This window comes from Bubalus kerabau, chromosome 5 (genome assembly GCF_029407905.1).
Source record: "Bubalus kerabau isolate K-KA32 ecotype Philippines breed swamp buffalo chromosome 5, PCC_UOA_SB_1v2, whole genome shotgun sequence".
In the NCBI taxonomy this organism is placed as follows: Eukaryota; Metazoa; Chordata; class Mammalia; order Artiodactyla; family Bovidae; genus Bubalus; species Bubalus kerabau.
In genome coordinates this window covers 24,043,438-24,058,460 of record NC_073628.1, presented here as the reverse complement: position 1 = coordinate 24,058,460, position 15,023 = coordinate 24,043,438, and the positions used below count along the sequence as shown (strand labels likewise).

At 40.1% G+C, this 15,023-nt stretch overlaps 1 protein-coding gene across 1 annotated transcript; it reads right to left on the bottom strand.

Annotated features, from left to right (window-relative positions):
• Window positions 1-6,853: 6,853 nt before the first annotated feature.
• Window positions 6,854-8,174, bottom strand: LOC129653710 (olfactory receptor 8B12-like). The gene has a single exon (XM_055583421.1). The coding sequence runs from the start codon at window positions 8,172-8,174 to the stop codon at window positions 7,233-7,235; it is 942 nt and encodes a 313-aa protein (XP_055439396.1). The 3' UTR covers window positions 6,854-7,232.
• Window positions 8,175-15,023: the final 6,849 nt, after the last annotated feature.

The following is a 15,023-nucleotide window of genomic DNA, read 5'->3' as shown; positions in this document are numbered from 1 at the left end:
AAGGAAGATTTTTAATGACATTTTTACATGATTAAACCCATGAAAAAGTATGATTCAAAAATATTTACTGATATTTAAATGCTCCCATTATAATGAGAAATTCAACAATATTTTATAACATGACATACAGAGCATGATCACACTGGAAGAAAATGTTATACTCCAGATAAGATCTTCATTTCCTGATCTCTGAATGGTGGAGTGTGTGTATCAGTTAGCTGTTGCTATATAAGAGTCTCACAAAATCTCATTGGTGTACAGTACTGATTATTTGTTGCTCACATGTCTACAAGATCGTTGTGGTGCATCTTGTCTGGTGCATATGCCTATATGTATACATGTATATTATATATATATAAATGTACAAAGATATATGTTTGAATATAGACATATTCATAAGGAATAGCAACAGCTGTTGCTTCTAAGGAGAATTCAGGGATGGAATAACTAGAGGGGAAGCAGACATATCATCACTGCATAACCTCCACTTGTGTTGTTTAATTGTTTACCATGTGCAAGAATTACTTGGTCAAAATGTTTTTACTGTATTTTAATAATATTTAAGAGGAAATAGCAACCCACTTCAGTATTCTTGCCTGGAAAACTTCATGGACAGAGGAGCCTGGCAGGCTACAGTCCAGGGAGTTGCAAAGGGTCAGACGCAACTGAACAACTAAGCATGCACACAAAATATAATTTTAAAATGAAAATTAGAAAAGAGCCAATTTTTCTCATGAATAAGGAAGTTCTTGAAAGGTGAAGTGATATGCTACAGACCATGCAAAAAGAAAAGGAAGTGCTGATAACTAGATGAAAGAGTTCCAGCAGGAAAGGAACTAAGATTTATTAAGTGCCTGGCATTTAATTCTCTCAAAACCTCATGAAGTCAAGACCATTATCTCACTTTTAAAAACAGAGAAATTAATATTTAAAGATATTAAGTAATTTTCTCAAAATCACACAACTATCAACTGAGCTTACCAGATTACTACCAACCAACTCCATTACAGGCTCACAAATTGATGCTTCCTCTGCAACCTTTTGAAAGGGTCTTAGTCACCTCATTCACCAGCCACATAAACCACACATTCAAAAGGTCTCATGAATTCAATTCTCATTCCCTGTTGCATACAGAGTAAAGCAAAACCTTCCCCCAGCACTCTCAGTTTTATAACTTTGATCTAAAGGGCAAACTAACCACACATTCAAAGTTCCCTTTTTCCCAAAGGAAGAGAACCTTCCCAAAGAAAAGCTCATATGACAAAATGCCTTATCAGCATTTAACATGTTAATACTTTCCCAAAGAACTTTCCCTTATTACTAATTAATCATTGAGACCCAGGTGTTCTGATATATTCTATAACCCTTTACCCAGTGTTCTAGGTGTGTAAAGCAGTCAAAATGAATTATCTCTTTCCCATACATGACTGCATGAGAAGATCTGCACAATCTATAGTGCCTTAATCCTCTGGAAATGACCTCTTCTAATAATTAGTTGATTAGTACTTCCATAACTAATTAAATCCACAAACTATTTACTCCTATATTACAACTTACAGACTCTTAAGTAGTCTATCCCAAGCCACAGACTTTTCCATCACAGCTAAATACCCAAACTAACCGTTCAGTTCAGTGCACTTCAGTCACTCAGTCGTCTCGGACTCTTTGTCACATGAATTGCAGACAACCAGGTCTCCCTTTCCATCACCAACTCCAGGAGTTCACCCAAACTCATGTCCATCGAGTCTGTGATACCATCCAGCCATCTCATCCTCTGTCATCCCCTTCTCCTCCTGCCCCTAATCCCTCCCAGCATCAGGGTCTTTTCCAATGAGTCAACTCTTTGCATGAGGTGGCCAAAGTACTGGAGTTTCAGCTTCAGCATCAGTCCTTCCAATGAACACCCAGGACTGATCTCCTTTAGAATGGACTGGTTGGATCTCCTTGCAGTCCAAGGGACTCTCAAGAGTCTTCTCCAACACCACAGTTCAAAAGCATCAATTCTTTGGTGTTCAGTTTTCTTCACAGTCCAACTCTCACATCCATACATGACCACTGGAAAAACCAGAGCCTTGACTAGATGGACCTTTGTTGGCAAAGTAATGTCTCTGCTTTTGAATATGCTATCTTGGTTGGTCATAACTTTCCTTCCAAGGACTAAGCGTCTTTTAATTTCATGGCTGCAGTCACAATCTGCAGTGATTTGGAGCCCCCCAAAAATAGTCTGACGCTGTTTCCACTGTTTCCCCATCTATTTCCCATGAAGTGATGGGACCAGATGCCATGATCTTCGTTTTATGAATGTTAAGCTTTAAGCCAACTTTTTCACTCTCCTCTTTCACTTTCATCAAAAGGCTTTTTAGTTCCTCTTCACTTTCTGCCATAGGGTGGTGTCATCTGCATATCTGAGATGACTGATGTTTCTCCCAGCAATTTTGATTCCAGCTTGTGCTTCTTCCAGCCCAGCATTTCTCATGATGTACTCTGCATAGAAGTTAAATAAGCATGGTGACAATATACAGCCTTGACATACACCTTTTGCTATTTGGAACCAGTCTGGTGTTCCATGTCCAGTTCTAACTGTTGCTTCCTGACCTGTATACAGGTTTCTCAAGAGGCAGGTCAGGTGGTCTCACATTTCCATCTCTTCAAGAATTTTCCACAGTTTATTGTGATCCACACAGTCAAAGGCTTTGGCATAGTCAATAAAGCAGAAATAGATGTTTTTCTGGAACTCTCTTGCTTTTTTTTTTTTTTTAATTCTATTGGTGGAATTTAGATTTTTTTATTTTATTTTATTTTTAAACTTTACAAAATTGTATTAGTTATGCCAAATATCATAATGAATCTGCCACAGGTATACATGTGTTCCCCATCCTGAACCCTCCTCCCTCCTCCCTCCCCATACCATCCCTCTGGGTCGTCCCAGTGCACTAGCCCCAAGCATCCAGTATCATGCATCGAACCTGGACTGGCAACTCGTTTCATACATGATATTTTACATGTTTCAATGCCATTCTTCCAAATCTTCTCACCCTTTCCCTCTCCCACAGAGTCCATAAGACTGTTCTATACATCAGTGTCTCTTTTGCTGTCTCGTACACACGGTTATTGTTACCATCTTTCTAAATTCCATATATATGCGTTAGTATACTGTATTGGTGTTTTTCTTTCTGGCTTACTTCACTCTGTATAATAGGCTCCAGTTTCATCCACCTCATTAGAACTGATTCAAATGTATTCTTTTTAATGGCTGAGTAATACTCCATTGTGTATATGTACCTCTGCTTTCTTATCCATTCATCTGCTGATGGACATCTAGGTTGCTTCCATGTCCTGGCTATTATAAACAGTGCTGCGATGAACATTGGGGTACACGTGTCTCTTTCCCTTCTGGTTTCCTCAGTGTGTATGCCCAGCAGTGGGATTGCTGGATCATAAGGCAGTTCTATTTCCAGTCCCCTAAGGCATCTCCACACTGTTCTCCATAGTGGCTGTACCAGTTTGCATTCCCACCAACAGTGCAAGAGGGTTCCCTTTTCTCCACACCCTCTCCAGCATTTATTACCTGTAGACTTTTGGATCGCAGCCATTCTGACTGGTGTGAAATGGTACCTCATAGTGGTTTTGATTTGCATTTCTCTGATAATGAGTGATGTTGAGCATCTTTTCATGTGTTTGTTAGCCATCTGTATGTCTTCTTTGGAGAAATGTCTATTTAGTTCTTTGGCCCATTTTTTGATTGGGTCATTTATATTTCTGGAGTTGAGCTGTAGGAGTTGCTTGTATATTTTTGAGATTAGTTGTTTGTCAGTTGCTTCATTTGCTATTATTTTCTCCCATTCTGAAGGCTGTCTTTTCAGAGTGGCAGAACTCTCTTGCTTTTTGATGATCCAGCAGATGTTGGCAATTTGATCTCTGGTTCCTCTGCCTTTTCTAAAACCAGCTTCAACATCTGGAAGTTCAGAGTTCACGTACTGCTGAAGCCTGGCTTGGAGAATTTTGAGCATTACTTGACTAGCGTGTGAGATGAGTGCAATTGTGCGGTAGTTTGAGCATTCTTTGGCATTGCTTTTCTTTGGGATTGGAATGAAAACTGACCTTTTCCAGACCTGTGGCCACTGCTGAGTTTTCCAAATTTGCTGCCATAATGGGTGCAGCACTTTCACAGTGTCATCTTTCAGGATTTGAAAAAGCTCACCTGGAATTCCACCACCTCCACTAGCTTTGTTCGTAGTGATGCTTCCTAAGGCCCACTTGACTTCACATTCCAGGATGTCTGTCTCTAGGTGAGTGATCACACCATCGTGATTATCTTGGTCATGAAGCTCTTTTTTGTACAGTTCTTCTGTGCATTCTTGCCACCTCTTCTTAATATCTTCTGCTTCTTTAGGTCCCTACCATTTCTGTCCTTTATCGAGCCCATCTTTGCATGAAATGTTCCCTTGGTATCTCTAATTTTCTTGACGAGATCTCTAGTCTTTCCCATTCTGTTGTTTTCCTCTCTTTCTTTGCATTCATCACTGAGAAAGGCTTCGTTATCCCTCCATGCTATTGTTTGGAACTCTGCATTCAGATGCTTATATCTTTCCTTTTCTCCTTTGCTTTTTGCTTCTCTTCTTTTCACAGCTATTTATAAGGCCTCCCAGGCAGCCATTTTGCTTTTTTGCATTTCTTTTCCATGGGGATGGTCTTGATCCCTGTCTCCTGTACAATGTCATGAACCTCCGTCCATAGTTCATTAGGCACTCTATCTATCATATGTAGTCCCTTAAATCTATTTCTCACTTCCACTGTATAATCATAATGGATTTGATTTAGGTCATACCTGAATAGTCTAGTGGTTTTCCCTACTTTCTTCAATTTAAGTCTGAAATTGGTAATAAGGAGTTCATGATCTGAGCCAGTCAGCTCCCGGTCTTGTTTTTGCTGACTATATAGAGCTTCTCCATCTTTGGCTGAAAAGGATATAATCAATCTGATTTTGGTGTTGATCATGGTGATGATCATGTGTAATAGAGTCTTCTCTGCTGCTGCTGCTGCTAAGTCACTTCAGTCGTGTCCGACTCTGTGTGACGGCATAGACGGCAGCCCACCAGGCTCCCCCGTCCCTGGGATTCTCCAAGCAAGAACACTGGAGTGGGTTGCCATTTCCTTCTCCAATGCATGAAAGTGAAAAGTGAAAGTGAAGTCGCTCAGTCGTGTCCGACCCTCAGCGACCCCATGGACTGCAGCCTACCAGGCCCCTCCATCCATGGGATTTTCCAGGCAAGAGTACTGGAGTGGGTGCCATTGTCTTCTCTGAGAGTCTTCTCTACTAACCCTTAAATAACTCTAAATTCTGACTCTCTTAGTCTTGAAATAATGTTGGAAATATTCCAGTCAAGCATCTTTATAATCCTTTAACTAACAGAAGTTCTAATTCACTAGCCTGGGTCCCTCAGCTTCTACACATAGCCATAGGAGTTACCCTGCTTCACCTGCTATCTTGGACCTCCACACTTGATACCCACACACCACATTTTTAACACAATTCTGTTGTCAGTTGGCCAGGATCAAGTTTAGCAAACATTTGTCTCCTACTCTTGTGAAGAAATGTAATATTCAAAACTTATATACTGAGAACTTTTATTAAATAACTGTAACTACAGTCAGATTTTAATATACTGATATATCATACTTTCAAAATGAAATCTGCAAGGGCAACAAGGAAATGACGCAAGAACACAGGGCACAGAGGAAAACGAAGCAGATTCAAATTCAAGGCCTGGATTCCAGTCCCAGCTGTGGCACCAGTTCTGTGGCCCTGGAAAACATATGTAATATTTCCAAGTCTCCAAGTCTCTTAAATGAGGAGACTAGATTAAATGGTTTATAAGACCCATTCAAGATTAAATTATTTATGATTGTAGAGCATATGCATAAAATAATATTACAATATTCAGGGTGGATCAAGGGGCAGGGGAAATACATCTGAACCAAACACTCAGTGCTCACTCACTTCGGTCATGTCCAATTCTTTGCAACCCCATTGTCTGTAACCCAGCAGGCTCCTCTGTCCATGGGATTCTCTAGGCAAGAATACTGGGTGGGCATTATCAGAGAAATGCAAATCAAAACCACAATGAAGTACTATCTAATACCAGTCAGAATGGATGCTATCAAAAAGTCTACAAACAATAAATGCTGGAGTAGGTGTGGAGAAAAGGGAACCCTCTTACACTGTTGGTTGGAATGCAAACTAGTACATCCACTACGGAAAACAGTGTGGCGATTTCTTAAAAAACTGCAAATAGAACTGCCTTATGACCCAGCAATCCTACTGCTGGGCATACACACCAAGGAAATCAGAATTGAAAGAGACACATGTACCCCCAATGTTCATTGCAAAACTGTTTACAATAGCTAGGACATGGAAGCAACCTAGATATCCATCAGCAGATGAATGGATAAGAAACCTGTGGTACATATACACAATAGAGTGTTACTCAGCCTTTAAAAAAAAAAAGCACATTTGAGTCAGTTCTAATGAGGTGGATGAAATTGAAGCTTATTATACAGGATGAAGTAAGTCAGAAAGAAAAACACCAATACAATATATTAATGCATATTTGTGGAATTTAGAAACATGGTAAAAATGACCCTGCATGTGAGACAGCAAAAGGGACACAGATATAAAGAACAGACTTTTGGGCTCTAGGAGGTGAGGGTGGGAATATTTGAGAAAATAGCATTGATGCATGTATATTACCATATGTGAAATAGATGACAAGTCCAAGTACAATGCATGAAACATGGCACTCAAAGTTGGTGTACTGGGACAACACAGAGGGATGGGATGGGGAGGGAGGTGGGAGGGGGGATCAAGATGGGGGGACACATGTACACCCGTGGCTGATTCATGTCAATGTATGGCAAAAACCCACCATAATATTGTAAAGTAATTAGCCTCCAATTAAAATAAATAGATTAATTTTTTTAAAAGGAATACTGAAGTGGGTTGCCATGCCCTCCTCCGGGGGATCTAATGCATCTCTTATGTCTCCTGCATTGGCCGTTGTGTTCTTTACCACTAGTGCCACCTGGAAAGCCCAAAGTGAAAGTGTTAGTTGCACATCCAGACACAAAGACTTAAAACTTTCTGTACAAGAGAGGGCAAAAAATGGAACTTACACCCTTCGTTGAAAACACACAAGCTAATAAACAAAACATTTTATCTACTTCTTCAAATACTATTCCTCTCTTAAAAAATTAATTTTCCCCAAGGTTTTCCTCAGGGCAGCTTTGACATCTTTATTCCTCAAACTATATATCAGTGGATTTAACATGGGCACCACAATGGTATAGAACACGGACGACACTTTCCCTTGGTCAAGGGGCAAAACGGAAGGTGGTATGAGATACACAAAAGCCCCAGAACCAAAGAAAAGGAAAACCACAATTATGTGGGAGCTGCATGTACTGAAAGCTTTGGACCTGCCCTCAGTGGAGTGAATGCGGAGAATGCTGGAAAGGATTAGAGCATAAGAGATGGAGATGGTGACAGTGACCATTCCAATAACAGTGGTCACAACTATGAAGACCACCAGTTCATGCACAGAAGAGCTGTTGCAAGCCAGCTCAAGCAGAGGAGGGATATCACACAAGAAATGATTGATGAGGTTGTCAGCACAGAAGATCAGGCTTACTATGCTTCCTGTGTGGGCCATGGCCCCTGAGAACCCCATCACATACACACCCAACAAAAGCAGTAAACAGACCTTAGGAGACATGCTGACTGTGTACACCAGTGGCTTACAGATGGCCACATAGCGGTCATATGCCATCGCTGACAGGACGAAGGACTCAGAGATGACAAAGAAGCAGAAGAAAAACAGTTGAGTCAAACACCCTGCATGCAAGATGCTGTTCTTCCTTGAGACAAAACTCATCAGCATTTTGGGAGTGATGGTGGTGGAGTAACAGAAGTCTATTAAGGAGAGGTTGAAGAGGAAGAAGTACATGGGGGTGTGCAGGCGCGAGTTCAACCCAATCACCGTTATCAAGCCCAGGTTCCCCACTACGGTGACCACATAGAAACCTAGAAACAGGAGGAAGAGGGGGATCTGCAGTCCTGGCTCGTCTGTTAAGCCTGCAAGGATGAATTCTGTCACCGAAGAGTTCTCAGCTGCCATTCTCCCCTGGAGAAAACCCGGTCCATGGGGGAAAGAAAAGAGAACCATTTTGAGAGAAACACCACTACCACCCTCCCAGTACCCACCTCCCATTCTGGAGAATGAAATCCACCAAGACATTTGAGATTTCGTGTGGAAGGAAGGATTTTACCGTTTGCTATGTATCTACTTTAATAGCTAAGTGACTTGAGCTTCCAGAGAACAATAAAGTGGCTAGACTTTGCCTCCAGAGTGACCGCTGACACTTCTACAAGAAGCAGACATATATTCATCTTCCAGTTCATTCAAAAATAAGAGATGTCTTTTAGGTCTTTAAGTCAGTCCATTTTCTGTGCCCTGTCTCTTCTACTTCTGTTTGACACTGGGGACTTTCCCTTGGCTGTCAGAAGACGCTGTGACTTCTCAGAGCTCCCACCTCTGGGTCAGTGTTGACAAACAAAGAAGGAGATCCATTATTTTTCCAGGATCTCCTGTCTCTAGTGGCTTTAGAGTTAATGATAATTGTTTCAAGCTAGCACTTACTTAAGTGGCTACTATGTGAGGCTGTGTACTAAGAGCTATGTGACCATACTATTATCCACATTTTGCAGATGAGAAAGCTGAGTTAAGTAACTCACCCAAAACTCAGCCCTAAAACTACTGAGCAGCTGCCAGAAGGTGAACTTGGGCAGTCTGACTCTCACAATTTGCACTGGTAACCACCGTGTTATATGACTGACCAGAGCCAATCACGTACTCACCTTCCTTTAGTTTAGAGCTGTAGGGCCATAGTCCACTGTCTCTTGTCCACAATTGTCCTGGGAAAGAAAATGACCATAGTGAATTGAAGATGGCTGCTTTGAGCTCAGAACTCTCTCCTCACAATCTGGTCTTAAGAATCAGAATCTCTGATTTATCTTGTATCTCATTCTGCTATGAAGAGCATGTTTCTGATTATTGGTTTACTCAAAACCCCTCCAGCTACAAGGAATGAGGCTGTGCCTTTTCCTGACTAGTGGATAACAGGAGAACGGGGAGTTTTATCAGGATTGTAGATCTCAGTGATTTCATTATTCAGAGACTCCCTCAAGACCATTTCCTGAGAGATTACTTTCCCAGGGATAGAAATGTTTGTTTATACCCTTGATATTACTTGCTTTCATTTTTATTTTTGTTGTTGTTGTTGTTTCTTCATTTTTTTATGATATACATGTTTTAATGCCATTCTCCCAAATCGTCCCCCCCCCACCTCTCCCACAGAGTCCAAAAGATTTCTATACATCTGTGTCTCTTTTGTTGTCTCGCATACAGGGTTGTCATTACCATCTTTCTAAATTCCATGTATATGCGTTAGTATACTCTATTGGTGTTTTTCTTTCTGGCTTACTTCCCTCTGTATAATAGGCTCCAGTGTCATCCACCTCATTAGAACTGATTCAAATGTATTCTTTTTAATGGCTGAGTAATACTCCATTGTGTATATGTACCACAGCTTTCTCATCCATTCATCTGCTGATGGACATCTAGGTTGCTTCCATGTCCTGGCTATTATAAACAGTGCTGCGATGAACATTGGGGTACACGTGTCTCTTTCAATTCTGGTTTCCTCAGTGTGTATGCCCAGCAGTGGGATTGCTGGGTCGTATGGCAGTTTTATTTCCAGTTTTCTCTGTTCTCCATAGTGGCTGTACCAGTTTGCATTCCCACCAACAGTGTAATAGGGTTCCCTTTTCTCCACACCCTCTCCACCATTTATTACTTGTAGACTTTTGGATCGCAACCATTCTGACTGGCATGGAATGGTACCTCATTGTGGTTTTGAATTGCATTTCTCTGATAATGAGTGATGTTGAGCATCTTTTCATGTGTTTGTTAGCCATCTGTATGTCTTCTTTGGAGAAATGTCTATTTAGTTCTTTGGCCCATTTTTTGATTGGGTTGTTTATTTTTCTGGGATTGAGCTGTAGGAGTTGCTTGTATATTTTTGAGATTAGTTGTTTGTCAGTTGCTTCATTTGCTATTATTTTCTCCCATTCTGAAGGCTGTCTTTTCACCTTGCTTAGAGTTTCTTTTGTTGTGCAGAAGCTTTTAAGTTTAATTAGATCCCATTTGTTTATTTTTGCTTTTTTTCCAATATTGTGGGAGAGGGGTCATAGAGGATCCTGCTGTGATGTATGTCGGAGAGTGTTTTGCCTATGTTCTCCTCTAAGATTTTTATAGTTTCTGGTCTTATGTTTAGATCTTTAATCCATTTTGAGTTTATTTTTGTGTATGGTGTTAGAAAGTGTTCTAGTTTCATTCTTTTACAAGTGGTTGACCAATTTTCCCAGCACCACTTGTTAAAGATATTGTCTTTTCTCCATTGTATATTCTTGCTCTTTTGTCGAAGATATGGTGTCCATAGGTGTGTGGATTTATCTCTGGGATTTCTATTTTGTTCCATTGACCTATATTTCTGTCTTTGTGCCAGTACCATACAGTCTTGATGACTGTGGCTTTGTAGTAGAGCCTGAAGTCAGGTAGGTTGATTCCTCCAGTTCCATTCTTCTTTCTCAAGATTGCTTTGGCTATTCGAGGGTTTTTGTATTTCCATACAAATTGTGAATTATTTGTTCTAGCTCTGTGAAAAATACTGCTGGTAGCTTGATAGGGATTGCATTGAATCTATAGATTGCTTTGGGTAGTATACTCATTTTCACTATATTGATTCATCCAATCCATGAACATGGTATATTTCTCCATCTATTAGTGTCCTCTTTGATTTCTTTAACCAGTGTTTTATAGTTTTCTATATATAGGTCTTTAGTTTCTTTAGGTAGATATATTCCTAAGTATTTTATTCTTTCCATTGCAATGGTGAATGGAATTGTTTCCTTTATTTTTCTTTCTATTTTCTCATTATTGGTGTACAGGAATGCAAGGGATTTCTGTGTGTTGATTTTATATCCTGCAACTTTACTATATTCTTTAATTAGCTCTAGTAATTTTCTGGTGGAGTCTTTAGGGTTTTCTATGTAGAGGATCATGTCATCTGCAAACAGTGAGTTTTACTTCTTCTTTTCCAATTTGGATTCGTTTTATTTCTTTTTCTGCTCTGATTGCTGTGGCCAAAACTTCCAAAACTATGTTGAAAAGTAGTGGTGAGAGTGGGCACCCTTGTCTTGGTCCTGACTTTAGGGGAAATGCTTTCAATTTTTCACCATTAAGGATAATGTTTGCTTTGGGTTTGTCATATATAGCTTTTATTATGTTGAAGTATTGCTTTGGTTTTTAGAGACAGTTTCTTTCAACAAACAGTTATCTGGTATAATTAAGAAAAAAAAATCATTGGAAAAATGACTGTTATTACCATTTCTGGAATATCCATTACTGTGCCTGACAAAGACCCTTTACACTTTCTGGCTGCCAAGATTGAAAACATCATGCACATATATTCTATTTTCATAATAATGATATTCGTTATTAAGGTAAGTTGCTCACAGAGACAATGTGTTTCAGAGCCCACATGCCTGGGTCTGTGTAAATTTAAGACCCTATATATAATCACTAGATTAAACTTCCTCTTGTTGAGGGTCACTGGAATCCCTAAAGCAAGGTCCCTCCCTTCTGAAATCTGGCAATTTTGGGGAAAGTAACAAATAAATATGAAATGACTTTAATAAAAACAAGAATTATGTCAAGAAACAATTAACACTAAGAGCTATCTATTATAATTTAGAGTAAGATATGCTTCCCAGGTGGCTCAGACAGTAAAGAGTCCGCCTGTAATGCAGGAAAACCAGGTTCAATCCCTGGATCAGGAAAATGTCCTGGAGAAGGAAATGGCAACCCACTCCAATACTCCCACCTGGTGATCCCATGGACAGAGGAGCCTAATGGGCTACAATCCCTGCAGTTGCAAAGAGTCAGACAAAACTGTGCAACTAACACTTTCACTTTTCACTTTCATTCAATAGTGTATTCATATTTCATCCATTCGGGGAATAACTGCAGTGTCCAGCAAACAAGAAAGAAGATTTCTGTGATTCTATGCCCTTATCTTCCCATAGGCTGTAAGTCTAGTGGTAGCAAAGGTTCTCTATCAAGCACTTCATCTCAGCGTCTGTCAGAAGCAGCTTTTCTCTCAACTAAAACTCCCTTTGGCTGTCCCTACCTTCCACCCACTTGTAATCGAGTGCTCCTCTCTACTGACTTTCTAGCTTCTCGAGTTCTGAGGCTGAATCCTCATAGATCAGATTCCCAATCCAGGGATACATCCAAATTTGTTTTTCCTCTTTAATTTGCTTTTCTCTATTGTGTCTTCTACTTCTGAACATAAACTTCTGCCTTGTCAAAATTTTCATTAGATTAAAGCCTCGATGCACTAGTTTTGATGTTTTTACTGAATGATGTCAGATGATGAGTGACTGTAGGTGAGATTTTCAAAGTTGAGGTGCTTGTGGGAGAAACTATATATTGAAATTGATACAATCACTATGAAGGACATTATGGCGATTCCTTAAGAAACTAGGAATAAAACTATCCTATGACCCAGTAGTCCCAGCGTTGATTTCCTTTAGGATTGACTGGCTTGATCTCCTTGCTGTCCAACGGACTCTCAAGAGTCTTCTCCAACACCACAATTCAGAAGCATCAGTCCTTCACCTCTCAGTCTTCTTTATGGTCCAGCTCTGACACCTATACATGACTACAGGAAAAACCATAGCTTTGACTAGATGGACCTTTGTTGGCAAAGTAATGTCTCTGCTTTTTAATATACTGTCTATGGTGGTCATAGTTTTTCTTCCAAGGAGCAAGTGTCTTTTAATTTCAAGGAGGCAGTCACCATCTCAGTGATTTTTGGAGCTCAAGGAAAAAAAGTCTGTCACTGTTTCCATTGTTTCTCCATCTATTTGTCATGAAGTGATGGGACCAGATGCCGATCACTCAGCTATAAAAGAAACAAAATTGTGTCAGTTGTAGTGATCTGGATGAACCTAGAGTCTGCCAAACAGAGTGAGGTAAGCCAAAAAGAGAAAATATATATACTATAGTAATGCATATGTATATATGGAATCTAGAAAAATGGTACTGATGAACCTATCTGCAGGGCAAGAATAGATGCAGATGTAGAGTGTGGACTTGTTGAACAGTGAGGGAAGGAGCAGGTGGGATGAACAGAGAGAGTGGGACTGACATGTGTATACTACTGTGTGTAAGCAGAGAGCTAGTGGGAGGCTCCTGTAGAGCACGAGGGGCTCAGCTCAGTGCTCTGTGGTGACCTAGAGGGGTCGATGGGGGCTGCGGGAGGGAGCCCATTGGGAGGGTATATATGTATACATATGGCTGATTCATGTTGTTGTATAGCAGGAATTAACACAGCATGTAAAGCTATTATCCTTCAATTAAAAATTTTAAAAAGAGACTTACCACAGAAATAATGAAAGCATTTGGTTATGGAGCTTTTTCAGGGCTCATCTTTGTTACAAGTAACACCTCAAAGGTCTTCAAAACAAATTTTTATCTTAAGCTTTACATTTCAAGAACAAATGTACTATTTTAAAAAGAAAATCTGCCTGTACAATGCTATAAAATCTACAATTTCCCAAGGATGAAAGATAAATCAAGATTATGAGGTGAATTGACATAAAAAGGGGATTAACAAGGGGATAAACTAACATCATCTCAAGTCCAAAGTGTGTGGCTTAATATGCTGGAACAGGGAGATGATTCTTAACACAATAAACATCTCCATGGACAAGAAAAAGTGTTTCTAAAACCAGAAGTATTAAACAAATAGAAAACAAAGATTGAAGGGATTAAATGCAATTTATAGACCTTTCAGTTCAGTTCAGTTCCGTTGCTCAGTCGTCTCCTGCTCTTTGCGACCCATGAATCACAGCACGCCAGGCCTCCCTGTCTATCACCAACTCCCGGAGTTCACTCAGACTCACGTCCATCGAGTCAGTGATGCCATCCAGCCATCTCATCCTCTGTTGTCCCCTTCTCCTCCTGCCATCCCTCCCAGCATCAGAGTCTTTTCCAATGAGACCTTTACTGAAAATGAAAGCCACACTTTTTCTCTAAAAAGTGTTTCAGAACTTTACAAAGTCTTTTCCCAACAACTTTTTTTTTAACTTTACATAATTGTATTAGTTTTGCCAAATATCAAAATGAATCCGCCACAGGTATACATGTGTTCCCCATCCTGAACCCTCCTCCCTCCTCCCTCCCCATACCATCCCTCTGGGTCGTCCCAGTGCACTAGCCCCAATCATCCAGTATCGTGCATCGAACCTGGACTGGCAACTCGTTTCATACATGATATTTTACATGTTTCAATGCCATTCTCCCAAATCTTCCCACCCTCTCCCTCTCCCACAGAGTCCATAAGACTATTCTATACATCAGTGTCTCTTTTGCTGTCTCGTACACAGGGTTACCAATACAGTATACTAACGCATATATATGGAATTTAGAAAGATGCTAACAATAATCCCAACAACTTTATTCTGGTGGCTAGCTCACATCTAGAAGGGATGTGTTGCTGTGGATGGAGCCAAATCTAATTGTACTGAGTGTTCTGCCTTGAACTAATCCTGGCTGTACTGCCTTGAACAAGATGCAAAGTTCTCTTTGCTGGTGTTCCCCTTTCTACAGCATGGCAACAGTTAAAACTGATTTGTCTGTATCACAATATCATTCATGAATTACATCAGATGTTTTAAACCAAGTGGATATTCTGATGTCCTGTTTACTTGATACCACTGACAACTTCATTTTCAAGACACTTTAACTCCACCTTTCCTCCAACTTCTGGCCACTTATTTTCATTCTCCTTCAATCTTCCTTATTCACCTGTCCTTAATTTTAATGACAACAGATCCTCAA

Coding starts and splice junctions, on each gene's coding strand:
- LOC129653710 (XM_055583421.1), bottom strand. CDS start 8,174: ATGGCAGCTGAGAACTCTTCGGTGACAGAATTCATCCTTGCAGGCTTA.